The sequence below is a fragment of the Homalodisca vitripennis genome, unplaced genomic scaffold, assembly GCF_021130785.1.
Source record: "Homalodisca vitripennis isolate AUS2020 unplaced genomic scaffold, UT_GWSS_2.1 ScUCBcl_9742;HRSCAF=18339, whole genome shotgun sequence".
NCBI classification, from domain to species: domain Eukaryota; kingdom Metazoa; phylum Arthropoda; class Insecta; order Hemiptera; family Cicadellidae; genus Homalodisca; species Homalodisca vitripennis.
The window spans coordinates 332-20,319 of NW_025785851.1; the positions used below are offsets into that span (position 1 = coordinate 332).

Sequence of the window (19,988 nt, forward strand, 5' to 3'; positions counted from 1 at the left end):
AGATCTTCACTAATGCCACATATGCACACGCCAAAATATCTTAGTAAGTACACGCTTAAGTTAGGGCTGAACAACACTGAGATTAGAATCTGGGCACATTAAATACTTTATGTAAAGAAAGCAAGGCCTTTCTTAATGGATATTGAAAAAGTAAGCTGTCTTTTACTTTTGATAAAATTAATGGTAAAACCACAAGTTAAATACTGTGCAGGTAAAATAGAGGGGTTGGTTCTAAACCGACTATAATCTTGAAACTGCGAGTACTATACAAGTTTTTTATGATAACTTCTATTTTGTCAAAATAAAAAGAAATCGTAGGTCTGTTTCCTGTCAAAAACTTGAATACAGATACTTTGTTCAGGCCTAAAACCTAATCAAGTTATAAAATTACTCACTTGACTTATGTTTAAGAATAACATGTTTAATATCCGATAACAATAAAGTAAACAGAAATCATGTTTGTGCGATTTTGTAATGGCCATTTGATGTCTAAATTTTTTCAAACCATACTGTGAGTTCACAAAATATATATACACTTTTTGATCCAGTCCATTTATTTAAATGAATAAGGAACAATTGGCTGAATCAATGTGATAGCGAAACAGACATTTACGTTTCCAAATTTTCGACAATTATAATCATTTAAACCCAACTGCATGTGAATCTGACTTTGAAAAATGTTACACAAGAAAGAACAAAATTAAAATGTAAATTTAGCACCAGCTTTGTCTCTGTCTAGAAAGTTCTCTATCCCACTTCGATAGAAAGGCAAAATGTTTTTACTTTGTTGTAGAATATATATTTGACGAAAAAAACATTGCCAGCTCTAAAAAATACCGATATACACTCCAGTACTGCTTATTTCATGGACATCATTTTAAAATGGTGGAAATATTGTGAATGTAAAACAAGCTTATAAATGTGGTAAGATTTAATGATGAATATTACAAGCCAATTAACTCCAATGACAGACAAAACCAGGTTTATATTTAGAAAAATTTTGTTCATGGTTAGTTAAGTTGGAATGAGATAGAGATTCAAGGAGAAAAAGTAGGTAGTAGGAATGGTAAATTATCTAAAGTAACTCTAGAAGCTTTGTTACATACGACCAAAAAACTCTGTTAGTAAATAGTCGAATTCTTAAAACTTAAGAACCTAAAATCTGTCCTACAACATCTTACTAGGGAAAATTTCAAACAGATAGTTTTGCGAAGCAACGTTTTGGGCCCAAATTTAGGCAAATGAGTGGGGCCTGACTATAACATTTCAGTAAATCAGGTAATACAATCTGAAAAAAAGTTGAAAATATTAAGTCTCATTAAATTATACTCTGCAAAACATTCTGAAATATGTATATCAGATATATTCTCTCAGAACGATGATTTAGAGAAATGTGTAAAAAGAAAGTTGTTAATCCAGTTTTTGACGATGTTTCAAGTAGGATCTGAATGAAGTTATAGTTACAGAGAATGGATATGTTTAAAGTTTAGTATATATTGGTGGTTATGCTAAGCCATATTATTTTAAAGAATATATCATGTAAATCGTGGCAAAGAATTGTGTAACCCCCTTAGGTTCTGATCATCAAATTGGTTCATACTCGGTCCTCTTCTTTACGGAAGGATAATGTTTACTTTAACTTAATTGATAGGGAGTGCCTTGAAAATACCCCCTCTGATTTCATTATGCAGATATTATTGTTATATCTTTTAAAGTTTTTTAAAACGTTTGTTTATCTGATTAGATATGAAAGTAAATTTCTTCTGAGAAATAATCAGAGAGCAGTATTTAAAACAGACTATCTTAGAATTTTTGGCTTAAATGAGAATGAAAAGTGTAACAGTTGTAATGTAGAAAAAAAAAGTAAACCTTACCAGTACAATTCAATTTTTTCATTTTGTAATTATTCTTTTTGAATAATTTACTCCAGATCAGCAACTGATTCAATGAAAAGAATAACAGTCTGAAAAGAATTGTAGTTTAAAATCACAAAATCTAACAAAAAAGAGAAAAAGTTTCTAAGTTAAGTCATCATCAAACTTTAAAAATGTACACAAAACACTTAAACAAAATTGAATTTGTAAATTTTTATTCTAAACAAGTAACAAGTTATTGTTTATGTTTATATTGGTATTTTTATAATTCTTTTGTTAATCATCTGATGATACCTACATACACTGCTTTTACTAATATGTTCATTTTTACCTTTGCAAACTTGTGAATACCTTACTCAAAATAAGCATACTTTTATAAATTAAAATAAGTTTTTGAACTTACACTTTTAATCTTCATTTATAACCCCCAAACTATCCCCAATATTGAAACAAATTAATAAGTCTTGGTTGATAGTTATAAGCCCATCAAAGTAGCTTTATAATACAGCATGAAGTGAAATGTTCTAATTTTAGTACATGTCTTTCAACTCAATTTTATTATTTTTTTATTCATGGCCGAAATAAAGGTTCACAATATTGCCACAGATTTAAAGATGGATGATGTAAGCTTTAATGTTTAGATATAAACATACATAATTTTAACTCCAGATTTTAATGCTGTCAAATGACAGGTTAGTAACGTTGCGTATTTTTTGCATTGAATGTAACGGCTGCTCCAATGCCGGTACGGCTTCTACTGTGACGTCACAGCTGGATGGGCTCCGTCCTGGTGTACTAGTGCGGCCTTGCGTTCATGGGCCCAATAAATTAAAGTACACTATCCCCTTTGAAGTATGCGTTCGATGAAAAGTGGATAGGCAATATTCATAATTATGAATCCCTGAAACATAGCAATGGTGTCTATCTGAAAATCATGTTTCAGAAAACAAGAAACCCCTCAGGATCAGCAAGTTCTTTTGCAAAGATCATGAGGTCATCTAGATTTATTAATGGTATTAGACCTGTACATTTTGTTGCAACAACGGAAAATTCCGCCTTTAAGTTCTGACTTTTTTGTATGTAATTTGTACGTATACTTCCACATGCACCATAGTTTTTTTCTAAATTTTTAAATAACTGGTATTGTTCACGGTTATAATAATTCGATTGATCTCATTGTCTGTTTTGGTATTCTTAAATGAAAATATAATTTCAAGTTTAATAAGGTAAAATATGGATTCAAATCTTTGATACATACTAGTTTATAGTAACAAATGTGAATTCATACAAACCTTTTTCTCTAAGGCAAAAATTCAGTTTGGCATCAGCTGGTGTTTATTATCCTCACCTCTTTATCATATGTTTTCTATTCCGATTAGAATATGTATTTTGCATGTACTTATTGAAAACTATTGGCACTTGGGTGATCTTCCAGATAATGTTAAGGTTAATGTTGTGAATTGTGTTTCTTCAGCCATTTTCATAATACCCGAGTTATAATGGTTTGCTGAAAATGATGGGACAACTCCCCAGGCATTAATAAGAGCTGTCCATGTCATGTCTATGACCTTTTCGAGAGCACCCAGTGGTTTTCTGGTTTTAGGATGTAAGTATATTTTACTCTGGAGTGAAACTACTTAGCGGCATATTTGCGCCTTTCTAATTAAGGTGCTGTAGGTAAATAATATATCTTGGGCTATAAAGTCAAAGAATACTTTGTGTATATTTAAAACATAAAATTTTGACTGTACTTAATTAAGCCCTACCTCTCATTGTTTACTCTGATTACTGCAAATTCATTAAACTGAAATGGAATCGAGAAAATCAGTTGCAGCATGAACATGCAACTTTTGTGTCACAAAGTGTATTTTTAAAGATTTAAGAAAATGTTTTAAAATTTTTTTTAAAAACAAAAAAAAAAAAAAAAAAAAATATTTTTAAAAAAAAAAAAAAAACAAAAAATGGCCTACAAGATAAAGAGGGTGTAGGGTATGATTAAGCGGGAACCTGGTTTTTTTGTATCGAAGAATGTAATCATCCGATACCTAATATTGCACATCTCAAGATCCTAGACTATCAATCAATATAAAAGTATCTATAGTCCTACAGTAACAATCATGTTTTAAATTAAAAATATGAATTTTACATATTTACAGTGATCAAACCAAATTATTAGCCTATAACCAAAATTAGAAACACTGAAGATGTCCATATTTTGCTTCTCTCACAGTTTACAATTGTTTCTTTTCCCACAAATTTCTCACATAATGGGTTTTTCTGTTTTACACAAGTCCAACATGTTGAAATGACAAAGAAACATGGCTTATCGTCTTTCAAATTGACAATGTTGTGTGAGATTATTCTTAAATATTGACTGCCATTGTTCTCATAATCAAAATGTTTACTTAAACATATTAAAATTGAAATATTTAACATAACAGAGGTGTTAATTTGAAAGTGTTTTAAACCAGGCTGGTTGATCATGGCATTATTTAAGTTTGTTCACAAAATAATTAATTCAGAATCGATGGTTTTATGATTAAGTTAATATTCGTTTTTGCCAATTTCGATATAAGATAACACGGGCAACCCACCTTATCGTAAACCATACCCTACACATTTAAATTGAGAAGTCTCCAGTTTGTAGTCAAGAAACGAAAAACTAGATTTAAAGGTGATTGTAAGTTTAAATGTTTGTTGCCAAATAAAATATATGTCAAATCCAAATAACACAAAAAAATTTAAACAACACAGAGAAGACGCATTTAACACTCCTAAATTTGATTTAAATGAATATATTCGATCATGTAGGACGCCTTAACGGTAATTACCACAAACCAACGATGATAACTCTAATTAAAATGTATGTAGTTTTTGACATCATTTGTTCAACCCTAGTAACATTGGTGGTCAATTTCATCCTGTAGTGTCCGGGCTAGTTTTGGAGCTTTCGCTGCAAGGTTTTTTAAAAAAAAAATTTTATTAAAAATTATAATATATAAAAGCAATATACAATAAGAGTTATATATTTTTGTCCCCGTTCAGAATTAAACGAGTAGAATTGCACTATATTGTAAAAATTTAACCATATAAAAAATTTTCTAATAAAAGCAAATTTTTTTATTATCAAATATAAAATTTACGAAAAATATTTCTTAAATTTGGGGGGGACCATACCTAGCAAATGAAGTTATAGTGAGAAATATTTACAAGTGAGATAGCCATTCTGTGTCAAATTTTATCTAGTTTTCAGAAAAACATAAACATTATACACATTTATGAAAGCATCATAAAGCTATACAACAAAAAGCAGCGATGCGTATAAATTCTGAAAATCGGGTGTACACGTAAGACTTTGGTTTTAATTAAAAACAAGTTTTGCTAATACATTTATCTATGATTACATGTTATATTGCATATTTTATTACTTAGAATAAAATAGAATATACAGTACTAATGAAATAATTACCATAAATTATTTTTTTGAAAAGTAAAAAAAAGTTAAATTTTGCCATTATTCAAAAATTTTGCGAAAAATTTTCATTCAGCAAAATATAAAATCGTTTCTAAAGCTTGTACTATATCAAAATTTATAAATTTATGGTTTATAGTAATAGGAAATATTATGTAGTTAGAAAACTATAAATATAACTAAATATATTGAAAAAATATAGAATAACCCAAATAGTTATTATATATAACCAAAGAAATTACAGGAAATATATATTTTATTGTGAAAACTACCTATTTACCAAAAATAAATAGTTACTTCAGAGCTAAAAGAGTGCTATAAATAACGTTTAGTAAGTGAAAACAATAACAAACTATGTGAAATGAATTTTAGCCAAGTCATTTTGCCATAGCCTACACAAAGCCAGTAATTTCTCAAACATATTTCAGTAAATAGAAATTGATTTATTCTAAAATATATATGTTTACACTACTACGACATCAAACAACACACTACACATTAAATACGACACTAAAACACGCGTAAAACTATTAAAACTTACAAATATCCACAGCTCGGCAAGAAAGTGATACAGAACGGCAGCGGCAATATGGCGGTCACATCACAACAAACTTCTTTTTACGTTCAAAATGACAAGCTTGCTACGTCATAACCATAATACAAAGAGGAATAAAACTCATCTGTTCCCTAGCATTTTTCTTCCCGAATCCAATGGTGCATGAATTATATCGATACGTTACCGGAGTATATGGTAAAAAGTAATTATACGAGGGAATGTTTGACCGACAAAATTTTGATGGTTAACACTACAGAAGCGGCAATTGACCGACAAAATTATGTCGATTAACAGTTTTCTACGGGTTAAAAGAAATACCATTACAGATTGGCTATAATTTTTTAGCTTTGTTTTGTATGGATATAAAAATATATGTAGGCTACAAGTGTTATTATTGTTTGGTACTTACGTATTATATCGACCACACTATTATTTATTTTAAAACATCAACACAATTTGGTAATTTAGAAGCATGGTTGTTGTTAAGGTAACTGCTCACAATAGATGTCTGGTGTTAACTTATCGCAATACCTGTCCCTTCTCCCCTGGTCAAGGTTCAGCGACCGGCCGCTCCAGCGATAAACGGCCAGTGCAATGTTTCAACTGTGCATCGCGTCGATTGTAACTAATTGTTGTGTGTACTTGTTGGTTATTGTCGTCTGTGTTATCAGTGCATTGTTGAAATGGGTAGCCGAATTAAAATTTGGGACTTACCTAGCAGTGAAGAGGGGGCAATAAGGTTCCTGCAGGACAAAGAGTTGCTACCTACGAATGTAAAAAGTGCGTAAACCGGACATGAAATGACATTATACTCTTTGGATAACGGTCCATTTTGGAAGTGACCACTAGACCGTGTTTGAAAAAAGTCGGTTTGCGTGTAGGCATTTGGTTCAGTAACAGTAAAATTCCATTCGTTACTGCTGTTCGTTTTATTTACTCATGGGTTTATGAAACTAACGTCTATCAGTTGGTGCCGAGGAGTGAGTTGGAAATGGTCTGACAAAAAACAGTTATTGACTGGAACAATTTATTATATCCGTCCGTGAGGTCTTTGCCGTAATTAATCCTAAATTCTTTTCTATTGAGAAAAAGCACAGTGGGACAAATTGGAGGAGTGTCGGCTGTCCTCGTATTGTTTAAAATATGAATTGAAAGTGTTGTTGTACCATTGCGGCAAGAATAATGCAGGCAGGACGTGTTTTAAAAATATAAAAAAATAAAAAAAAAAATAAAAATATAAAAATTAAAAAAAACCAAACAAATCAAATACATACAACCAACCTACCAATCCAAAAAACCAACCAAAAAACCCCGCAACAAGTGATGTGTTGGTGGATGGCTTGTGCCCCTGCCCGAGAAACCGGATGACAAAGTTTTTAGTTTAGGGTCCCCAAATCAAGGAACAAAAACAACTACTGGAACAAATCCAACGTACTCCACATCAACAAACCAGGAACCACCAATTATGTTCGGACTGTTTGAAAAGGGTTATAAGACAATAGAAAAGGAAGGCCAAGTTAGAGGAGTGCTGGTTTTCAACATTTCAACAATTCACCGTCAAATCATAATTATCGGTATAAATTTTGTATGACCCTGAAACCGGCGCAAACACCTCAACAAGTTGAGAAGGATTGTGGGGATCGGCCTAAATGAGAGGGAATAGAACGACAAAGAGGCACTAAAGCCAGAACAAATCACTTTGATTCTTCTCCTATCTAGCCGAATACATACTGGGAGGCGATTGTCTGTGGCGGGCTGTGGCGGGCGAGGGCTGTGGGCCGGCCCGAAGGCGGGGAGGATTCCATTCTGGCTTTGCTCTGTCTGTCTGCATGGGCTACTCTGCTGCTGGCTGGTGCTGCGCTGACATCGGAGCAGCATTTTGGGTGGGCGGAGTGTGAATCAAAAGAATAAAACACAAGGTTTTTTGTGTGTTTTTTGTTTTTTCAATAAAGAGTTTAGCGAGGTTTTTTGTTTGGTAATGTTTTTTTTGTTGAAATTTTTGTGTTTGGAGAAAATTTAGGGGGTTTGGTCGATAATAATATAACGTAAGTACCTATTGTTTTCTATAATAACTGTAATTTGGCCTATATTTATTTTGACATATAACTCAAAAATATATGTTCATTATAAATAACACAAATCACACCATACTTTAAACTTAAAAACCTATATAGCGTAATTTTCGGTTCGACATAGAATTGTTCTAACATTAAAATTCAAATTAAAGTAAAGAAGAGAAGTCCATGTGTAATGGTATTTGAAGTAATAGCCACAAGTAAAATGTATGATGGGGGGTGTTTTATAATAATAGCCTAGTACATGTGTTATTAGTATCAACAAGGTACACCTTGGACAAGATGTTTATTCCTTTCAAAGTAGTAAAAAAAGGTAACTAATAATCGTTATACACCAGTGTTTTGGTTGTTTTTAACATATTATAAATATACATAAGCCTTCAGGCAGGTAATTAATCAATTTTTATTTTTTTCATCATTAAATTAACTTTTTCATGATAAGCCTATTAACAACAGCTGAATTGTACTTATAAATTTGAAATAATTATAACATGATTTGGTTCGTGCATTTATTGTTTGTTTTTTCAGATAGAACATTTTAGATAATCATGAGTATCAATTGTTTGTGGTGGCCACTTAATATACTTCAGCTAAAAGTTAAACTTAAAGTTTTGGCATAAACTATTTTCCTTTAGTTTTCTAATATCTATAACCATCAACAATCTATATTTTAATTTCCTTCCCCTTCCTAAAAGTGTTTTTCAGGCAGTCACCAAACCATAAGCCTTGTATTGCAACAAAAATTAGTAACATGTTTGAAATTAGGAATTTAGGGTTAATCCCAAGTCAGTCCAGAACAGCAGGGTCTAAAAACAAAAAATAGACTGCAAGGGGATTCATGGATGGAAGGCCGGGAATGCAACCTATGGAGGGAGTAGGGTGGCCTATGATATAGGGGACTAACAGCGCGGCCTGGCTAGAGAGTACCCACACATAACACATACTATACCTCCCGAAAACAATACCATTTAATCTCTTCCTGGCCTGTGTAATATTGTTATTTAAATATAACAAACCCCTACTCCCCCACCACCCCCCCCCCTGTTTTCCTGACTTGTGTCATATTTGCTGTGATAGTATAATATCAAGAGGAAGACATGGTTATTGATGTCCTGTTTTGTTTTTATATATATGACTATAAATAACAATGTGGAGGGTGGTGTATTCTTTTTTTTGTTTTTTTTTGTTTTTTTGGTGTGGGGTTTTGCCTTTTGGTGTAAGTTGTATATAGGTTTTTAAGGATCGTGTATAAATGATATGACAACGATTATTGTTTTCCAGTTTGGTCAAGTGGAAAACATAAATGTATATCGCACACCCAAATATGGTATTAACTATGGTGGGGCCCATTGTAACTTTACTTAATACATTGATTCCTTTAGCGGGTAGGGTTGCTGCTTCATTGCCTTTATAAATAAATAATTATTATATATATAAATTATAAAATTAAATACGAGTTGTGTGAGTATTTTTTTACTTTGAATTATATGGATTTCTGGAAAGGGAATCCAAAAGACTTCAAGTTTCACAAGGAATAGTGAAAAAAAAAAACGGGAAATTGCAGAATGAATGGAACTAATATTATATGTCATGTGGTCCTTCTAAATCACAAGAAGTCCCCCCAAAAGCTTTAAATTATTCATTTTCCTGTTTACTTTTTCTGGTAAAGTAAAATTTCTATTTACAATGTATTGGAAATGATGAGTCTCTACATTATTCCACTCAAGTATACTAAGCCTAATAAAATGTAAAAATAGTTTCTTTGTTTCACATTTTAAAAAAATTATTCTTTTAACAAAAAACATTTTTAAAAATTTATTTTATTGTATGTTCATAAAAATAACAAAACAGCCAAAAAATAAAAATATTACATAGCCAAAGTAATTAAATGTAATAGTAAAAAAAACCATGTTTCAAGCAAAATATTTTTATATATTTTATAACTTCATGCAAATAAGCCTTTTGTTTATGAGGCAATGGATTAGAGAGAATCTGGAGATCGAAGGGCAGAGTGTGTTGGCGAGGGGCAACAAAGTACCACCTTGGGGGTACCAAGAGCCACGGCAGGAGTAAGTTAAGGTAAGTAAAGGTTTTATTATGTAATTTTTATTGTACCTTATGTATAAACAACTCCTCACATACCAAACCATACAAATAACACCTTGGATATTTTGTTTCTGGGAGAAAGTTGAGCTCTGGGGGAATGAACTTTATTTTCTGATCTCTTGAAAATGAACCAATTATATTTATATATTACAAAAAGGATTCAATGTTATAACTGCTAAATAATAGTGGGAGGGGAAGCAATTTGTTGTGCACCCCGCAATTCCTTTTCTGAGGAATACAGCTAAATGTTTAAACATTATTAACTCTCTGATGACCAAGCTGATGTTGCTCCCTGGTTAGTATATTATCTGTTTTAAAATTTTAGTATAGTAGTGTTAAGTGTGATGTGAGAAAAACATCTTCTTTTTCCATCATAGGAGAGAGCCAAATGTCATTGTTGAAAAAAAAATTAAAAGGCTAATGTAATATTTTTACATTCCCAAACCATATGTGGGTTATCATCTGTTAACACTTCCCAGTGAAGAAGGTCGGTTATTGAGAGGTACACTTATTCAAGGAAGGTGTTAGTATTAGTAGTTTGGATTTAATTGTGTGGCCGGCCCAATTTCTCAATCATCACCGCATGTGTATCTTAGCTAACTTTAATATGGATTTGGTTAATCAACGAGACTAATTCCCCCCCGACCTAGATAGTGGTGTGAAGGTTTTGTTTTCCTGGATCAAACTATCGTGTTGTTATTGTCCAGTCAAAAAAAATCCCCCAGATAGTTATGCAAGGCGGGAATAGAAGAGTCTTACCTAAGCATGTTGAAAACCTAAGTCATGTAGGATATTAACTAATGGAAGCTGATATGAGAGGTGGCTTACGAGATTTGAAACTGGCTTTACTGGGGTTGGGTGGAAACTGTTATGGAATAGGAGGATTAATGGACAGTGGACGGACAATGATCTATAAACAACTCTGATCTGTTTTACTCTTATATCCAGAGAGTCATATATTACTAACTTCACCGAGGATACAGCTATATGGGTAGAGTAATTGTACACTGACATTGTTTCCTGCTACCAGTCTTGAAACAATCAATGTTTCATATCATGAGGACTTCTATTTACCCCCAAAGGGGGACCGAGTATTCAGCAGCAGAGTAGGATTAAGGTCCTTTATTCTGGATCTCACTTTCAGAGGGTTAGTCCCAAGAAGCAATGTCATTTGGGTGGTCAAATATTCTATAATACAGTTAATTAAAACAATATTTTATTGTTAGTTCTATTCTTTAAGCTTAGTTTATTTATAAATTCCTTGCTTTGTCAGAGACTGTGGTAGAGCCGAACCGGAAGGAGTACCACTGGTATCACCAGAAGTTCCGCAGGGTGCCTACTGTGGACCAGTGCTACGATGATGATCCAGTCTGCAAGTGGGAGGCGATGCAGCAGTTCCACCGAGATCAGTATGTGTGCCATATATTAGTTAAGCTTATTTTAGTTTTGGCAAATTTTCATTAAAGAATTACCCCAGTTTGAAAGAATTTTAGTAAATGTAAGACTTAATTTACATGGATAGTTCCATGTGAATTGAAATGAATTTACATAATTTTGTTCTTTAGCACAAGAATTAGTATAGTTTTTTACTTAGGCTATACACAGCATGTACATTACTATGGCATCCTCTTTACAAATCTTCTGTGATTAAACATCACTCTTTGTGAATCAATGAGTTGTAGTAGCAGTTAAGAAGTTGACATAGAGATAGAGATGTGTAGAAATTCAGTACAGATTATCAGACGTGCAGCTAAGACCAATATCTGCTCAATCAGCAGCTGTAAACGTAGACGCTCAAACAGTAATACAATGGTTGGAAGCAACAATCATAATTGTTGCTATCTAAAGAAGAAAACAAACCATATTTATGAAGAATATTTTTTACATATTTACAGCTGATGTGTTATAATCTCATGTTCTATTTTTATATGCTAAAGTTATGGTAATGAATTATCAGGTTAACGTATAATTTCCATTTTATGTGCTACAAGGTAATGTATTTATAAAGACAGACTATATAAAGTCACACATTTTCTAAAACTGGAATAAATGTAGGATATTTTGTTGATCTTTGGAATTTTTTTGATTTATTCACGTAATCTTTTCTAGATAAACCCTTGCCCTCTTTTAATATTTACAACCAATTGTTATAATTTTGACTTAAAACAAAATTTGATACATTCACATTATGGTCAGGATTATGCATTATACTATTTCCTAGTTTATTGTGTACAAAACAACATAGATACATAATAAAAAGGTAGACACGTATTATATGAGAGCTATTCTGGATGTAAGGAACCTTTCCACCAGGTGTGCTATTGCTCGGTACCGCAGTTAGCGTCCAGCCATCGCCAATGGGAACAACACCACACTGCCCGGTTTTTTAAATATTAAAATTTTAAATGTGTGCTGCAATAAAAAATCTCACCAGTTGTGAAAGTGCAGTCTGTGATTCGTTTGTTGGTAAAAAAATTCATTAGACCCCCCCAAATTAAAAAATTCATCAGGAACTGATGTGAAGCCAGGGGCGCAACCACAGAATTTTGGTTTTGGGTGGGGGTGCCTTGGGCTCTTCAGGCTTCCCAAGTATAGTAAATGTAACGCCTATAGTTTTCGTCCATTACATGACACTTCAATAGACCAGTAATATAATAATTAGTTTGGCCTTATAACATATCGAAGACTAACAATAAATGTAAACATTATGGTACAGTCACTGTATTACAATGATCATTAGATAATTGAGTAAGGCTAACAAACCAACTTGTCTGTGGGCCTGTTTCATAATCAACTGACAAAGTTAATCTTATTTAGGAAGGAAAAATTTAAGTTAATAGGCTACATATTTAACAACTTAAACCAGGCTTTTTAGCTCAAATTAAAACCCTTAATCTAAAAATTACAAGGTTTAAAGCTTTAATATTGATTTTTATTAATGAAAATGTCATTCCTGAGAAAAATTTAAGTTGGACTGTCATTAATTAGTCTTTAAGTTTTCAAGGAAAGATAGAAATATATACCAATTTAAATTACAAATGTAATTTTTGAATGATTACAAAAAATGAGATGTAAGGATTAAAAAAGTTTTTTTTAAAAAATATTTACAAGACCAAAAAATCTTAGACGTCTAGGTCCGATTTTTTGAGAACAGAAACTACCTCTCTGTATTGGTCAACTTCTATTGTCACGGTGAATATTCAAAAGCCGCCACAGTTTTTCCCCAAAACCTTCCAGTCTGTATAGGCACCCCATTGGTTATTCCCTTAGATAGGTCTTGAGTCTACGTATATAGTTTGAGACACGCACCTTATCTGCTGTACTCCGGTAGTTACAGGGATAGTGCACAATATTTTCAATAAACAATATGTGGATGTTAGGAAACATAGGACATGTAAGTGATAGTTCGTCGAGATTATGCAGGATGGGTCTAATGTCCCTTATTGCAACACAAAGTTCAACCCAAATCAATTACATTTCCTTGTGTGGGTTGGTGTGGAGTCTTAAAGCTGTTTGGTGCCACATCTCAAACTCACAAAGGCTTTGAGCAGGCTTTCGTTGTTCCCCACCCACTTTCAATTATGTTCATTTTTATAAAAACAACACAGCTGCAGATAATTAAGTTTTGAGGTTTCTTCCTTTCCACGTGATCCATCGGCGGTAGGCATCAGAACACTCAAACCCCTTCAATATGTCTTTTATGTTTCATGAATCGGGATTTCCAAAGAACTTATCAAAGATTCAATCCAAGAGGATGAAAATAGATCGCCGGTAGTGACACTTCCAGGCGTATCTGCTGGTGTGTTTGTTTCTATTTTGTTGTCTGCCAACTGTTCGGGGCATGGAGATTTTTACATCCAAAGTTGTTGTGCCATATGGGTAGCCTCTTTCAAACAAGGAGTGAAGAACTCTTCATCCGCATTTGTTCTTATAGTGGAGGAGGATTGTTAGGCCTTTCAAGTACAGTTTCAGCAGTGTGTGATTGCAGAACGGATAGTTCCCAAATCACTTCCTTGCAGCTTTTTGCTTTAGGTTTACAGTGTAACCAAGGAGCTTGTCTTGATGCCAAGAGAGAAATGATGAATCTCGCCTTGACGTAAAGAGCTGAGTAAAAAAAGAGTTCCAGAAGAAGAGTCTCTATCAATCCAGTTTATTTATTTCCTGCCAACGCTACTTACAACTGGTTTGAAGAAGCTCCTTCATGGACAAAGACTGGCAATCATTGCCTTTGCATCCCATCTTGTTGGACAAAGTTGTAGCATTTTTTTTCCTGTTGGGTTTCAACATTTATCCTCCGATGCAATACAACTGTTGTAAAACGGCTTTGGTCTTTTTAGGAGGGTTGAAAAAAATTATAACACCCTCTCTACTATTCCGAAACAGTTTCTGATAGGTGCAACTTCAGAAGCGTTTGATAATGCCAGATTAAGGCAATGAGAAGCGCAATGCACAAATAATTGCTGAGGGGTGAGCTTTCTCTGGATACAGGCTTGGGTCCCATTAAACTTTTCCCACTCATGGCAGCCGCTCCATGCGCACCCTCTGGCCACGTAGGTTATTGACGGCAATGTGTACTATCTTCAAGTCCTTTTTATTAAAGATTTTTGCCCAACTCCCCTACCGGTATGTGGAGGTTAGTGGCATGAACTTTGAGAAATTGCTCACATATTTTGGTAATTATTTGAATGCATCAGAATCTACGTATCGTAGACACGAACGAAAACTGTTCAATTGTTTTGAAACATCGTAACGTTTCATCTGCGAGAATACTAAAAAACTTAGCCTCTTTAACTTTAGTTGCTATTTTTTCAGTTATTATCTGGTTACAAGCATCAAATTATTTGGTTTTGGAAGTTCCAACTTATGCAAACGTTAGCATGTTTTCCACATGATTCAAAGTGGTTTTTTTTAAATCTTGTATCCCCCCGCTTCAATTCTGGCTCTAAGCAGTGCTCTAAAGAGTCCCGTCATTCTCGAAGGTCTACGTTTATATATCAAACTCGCCAATAATCTCTATGGCCCCTAAGAGCAAATATTTTGGCCTTCCACACAAAATAATAGTGTCCCTATTAACGGAAGGATTCTTTTCACTGTTGTTTTGGTCTTGAAGGTCTTTCCCTTATATCAAGGGATTTGTCCGATTGATTTGATTTATCACTATCCATAACTCTTATAAAGTTAGCTGCGCTTACAACAAGAGTCCTTGTGGAACTGTTAGGCTGCAATGCTTTTCAAATTTTTCTAATGCATTTTTTCCAGTTAGAAAAACCTTCCTCCAACAAGTTGGCCAGTATGTTTGAGCGTTACTCATGCCTACTTCTTTTTTGGAAAAAAGCATACAATGAACACAGTATTGCAGTGTTCTTCAATTCCAGAATAAGACACCGCCAAAGTATATTTATTAAGGCCAAGAAAACAAAAATTTTCTGTTGTTGAGTCCCGAAACGTTCAGTAAGGAAAGTTAAAACTACATTGAGGGACCCATCTGTCATTCAACAATCTTTTAACTTTTCACAGTCTGTCAATTTTTTTGTTTTTAAACAAAGCAATGTCTAAGTTATTTTGACATTTACAATCGGACTGCAGAGTTCTGACGTTAGCTCCCCGAGACATCCTCCAACACAAACTCAGTGCTGTTCAGCCACATGAAGGCAGCTCCTTACTTTCCGAAATATATATTGTGCAATTTCAAACGGTTTAAAATAAGTTTTGTATACAATGCTTTTCTTTTATCACCCATAGACTTACTAGACTACTACTGTCCAACCAATTTGTCAGACCTAGACCTACAAACACAGCTTGAACTAGACAGCCAGACAACCCATAACACACACTATACTGCAATTCGATAAAACTACGACTGTCAACTGGACAAAAGACAAATTCAACTGCCGGGGCGGGGCACGGGCGCGTCTGGTGAGAGTTGTGGAAACTAGAGCTGGTCGCGCCATGGCAAACGGTCATGTAGTCATGCGCCATAGAGCAGGATGGAATGGAGGGAGCTAAACACAGCAGCTGCATGCAGTTATAATGTGAATACATTTACCGTCTAAATATTTGTTTCACAACTCATGATTTCTATGCCTTTAATCTGTGATACTTTAATAAAATAGGTTTAAACGTTAACCATTCATTATAGTTTATAAAAGTACGATAAAACATAATATGATGATACATAACGAAAGATTAGACACATACAGTATTTATTAGTCGGATATATCAGGTCCTTAGGGGGGGCTTAAGCCCCCAAAAGAAGCCCCCCCCTGGGAGCGCCACTGGATGTGAAGTGTACTGACTGAAGTTGTGTCTGGAAGTGGGTTCAATTCATTTTAAAAATATGAAAGATCAATAATGTTCATGATCAAGACAAGAGTTGGACGTCTGATCCTTGTTACTGAGAGATCTGGTCGCCAAAGTTGACGAAAAGATTCATGAAAACCGCGCGTTTCACTAATAACTGAACTTTCTCTATGTTTCCCATCAAGTTTAACCACGGACTTAATTGTTTAAAATTGTTGTACAGAAACTATTTGTTTTTCTAAAAGAATATTCTCTGATGGAGCAGATTCCTGACGACCTCTCTCACATGCTATAAACATCTCACTTCAAACATCTACAACATTAAAATTAACACGCTAAATTAAACTTGGAAATAATTGTTTACTGTTTAAGCAGTATTCACCTCTATGTATTCCAGTAAAAGAATACTAGGTTATGTGTTATTGTGGACTTGTGGTAATCAACAATGTGGAGAAAACAAGATTTTTATTATGTTTAAAATTTGGGCACTCTCCACTGTAACATCAAAATTATTCCAAAAGTAATAACAGTAAAATCAGTTCATGTACATCATGTGTTTTTATGTCTCCTAAAGAACTACATGACCAAGAATGGAGAGAGTCTAAGTTAATAGTAAATAGGCGTAATTAATTAAAAAAAAAAAAGAAAAAACAAAAAGAAAAGAAAAAAAAAGAAGAAAGAAATTCTTTGAAAAAAAGAAAAGAAAACATTCTTCTTTCTTTTTTTATTGATAAACAAGAATTTTTCTGGTGTAAATCCTTATGAAATCGGTTTATTGTGTTTTTATTTTGAGATTTATGAAAATACGTTACCTGGTCTAATGAATATTGATTAAGATACGTGGTCATTCAACTTTTACAACCATGCTCCACAAATAGAAGAATATTTCAAAAGAGTTTTGGTTGATGAACAACGAGTGAGAATTGGCTGCTTCCATGTGGCCGGGACTACATTCCTTTGTCTTCAGGCGACAATTGTGGCCCGAGCGTCATCGTTTTACCCTAATTTTTTATTATGCTTTAATAGAGAAAAGGTAACTTCTAGGATAAAAAGTTAAATGAATTTAATCGGGATTAAAAAGTGGTAGTTGTTAATCTTTTATAAACAAAACATATAATATCAATGGGTCAGCTGGGTCATGTTGAAAGGATAAGTCAATAATTGTACAAATAATTATTATTTGAAATGTGATTTCAAATACATTATAAAATGCTTAATCTTAAATGTAGTTTACTCGTTCAGTTGTTAGTATTTTATATAAATCAATAGTTAATAAGAAAGTATGACGATACTTTTATTGTTTGAAGCTTGTATTATTGAAATTAACATATTATTTTTTTAGACTAATTTTCCCATAAATACAATTTGTATATGATATTAAAGGTTTTTGTTTGTTAAGTTCAATGGAGAGTAGAGTAGAATTTAGTTGCGTCGGATATTTTGATGAATGAAGCATTGATTTAAATATGAATTTGTCAGTATAGTTTACTGTAAACACAGTCAGTCTGTACATATACTGTCAAATCACATTAATTAGTTTTATATTTATGAATTTGAAAATTCAAATGAAACATAATATCGGGAAGTAAGGTAAAACAAATTAGTTTTAAACTCTTCATTGAAATAAGATAAACAATGTTATAGTTATTTGTTGTAGTTTTGCTAGGCTATTTGATTAAATGTTTCGGTTGAATATATTGCAATCTTAGATGATATTGGATTTTCTTGGATCAACATCTTTGCATATGGAATTAATAAATTAATATTTAACTGTGCCGAATGAAGGATAATCTTTAATGAAGTATAGTATATCAATTTAAGTTTCAGATACAAAGTTTACTAATTAATTTCCCAATACCATAAAAACATTTATTAAGGTTTATATATAGTAGTATGAATGAACAAATACAAATTCTCATAAAAAACAATAATTTAAAAAATCTATTAAGATTAAATGTTGTAGAAAGATATCTATGGAACTGTAAAAAGTGTGAAATGTACCAAATTTTTTAGCTATCAAACCAGCTTGAAAAATTTTAAAATGTGGCAAATTTTTACCAAAATAATTTTATGTTTTATTAACATGAAATAGATAATTTATCTTTTTATGACACGTTCATTATGAGTTATATGTATTCCCTTATTCATAGAAAAATAATTTTTAAAACAAGCTTTTCTGTTTTTTTTTAGTCATGTGGACTCTGCCATTCCTACAGAATCCTCAGGCAAAGGGTGATTGAACACTGCATGGTGTATGAGGCACCCAACAAGGAGAAGTGTGAACCACTGCATGAAACATATGAGACAGTGTGGCAGCTGACTGGTTCTCTAAGTGTGAGTGTTGTTCCACTCCAGTTGGCCTTTAATACTACATAGAAACTTATCTATAATCTATACAAATCCACATAGTCTACAGTAAAACGGGAAGTTACCTTACCAGCGAATAAGCCCGGTGAATTTAACGAAATCGTAAATCTCCCTGTATTAACTGAGAAAGTCTCTTAAACAATGATTTTTTCTCTAAAGACAAGAAATAAGTTCCAACAGTTTTCCCTTGAATCAGGAATTGATTAATCCACACACATCGTACTTTATATACGTGATGGCGTGAAACTATGAAGAATGAAGAAGTGTGTGATCATTGTAGCGTGTTGTGACTCTTACCTGATTCATGTTGCTTCCATTAGTATATTGGTAGTTTATCTTGGTTAGTCCAACCCACCTATCGCATGAGCTTCCATAGACGCAACAATACCTTGAATGATCGTTTCAGTTTTGTCTGTGAATGATTGCAGTTCACTATAGTCCCGAGTGGTTAATAGATTACGTATGTTATAACCAACAAGTGCTGACGATCGGCTGGTCGAAGTCCCCACAAACGTCAGTTTTTCGTTGTGAGAGCAGCATTGGTTAGTCGATGGCTGGTGAAAAACACCATCATTTCTCTGATAACTAATTGTCTGAACAACTCTGTTAGAGACATGACAATCGGTTTTCATAATTCAAATTGTTCAAATATAACAATTCGTCAAATCAAACGTTATGTTAGGGGCCTTATGTCATATTGTAAACAATAACTACAATCTAATAAACCTATGATAAACCACAGCCTTTCATGTATATATTTATTTTGTAGTTGTGTTTTTCGTGATAGTGTAATTCTATGCTTGTATTATCTTTTCAGTAAACACAAAATAATTAAGAAACCAGTAATTGATTCCATTTATTATGCCATATTCCGGGGAAAAATTTCAAGGCTCTATTTTATATCAGTGTATACGTATTCTACAGATAGGGAATAAACCCCATGTTTTGGGAACTTCTGTAGTAGATAACTTTCTGATGTATTCTTCATATACCGGGCGAGGCAGACCACCCGTGCAGTATGTATAGCGGGAAAACAGTTTGGTGTATTGACATAAAATAAAAATGCTTCTCCAAAAACACCCATGGGGGAGTCCATTGAAAATATCTTCATAAAAATCTATGTACAGAGTGTTTCAAATAAAGAGTCGAATGTTCGAATCTACAAGTTTTTAAATGTAAGCATAAAGCAAAAACATAAATAATTTTAAAATCTTGTTTTAAAAAAAACCATTGGTGAA

General features: G+C 33.1%; 1 protein-coding gene across 1 annotated transcript; it reads left to right on the plus strand.

The window, feature by feature from the left end:
* Window positions 1-10,353: 10,353 nt before the first annotated feature.
* On the plus strand, window positions 10,354-18,717 carry LOC124374718 (NADH dehydrogenase [ubiquinone] 1 beta subcomplex subunit 10-like; the record flags this gene model as incomplete). Its single annotated transcript, XM_046832884.1, has 3 exons — window positions 10,354-10,378; window positions 11,357-11,516; window positions 18,600-18,717. Coding segments are annotated over exons 1-3 (303 nt in total), but the record flags the coding sequence as incomplete, so codon positions are not given.
* Between the last annotated feature and the right edge of the window lie 1,271 nt (window positions 18,718-19,988).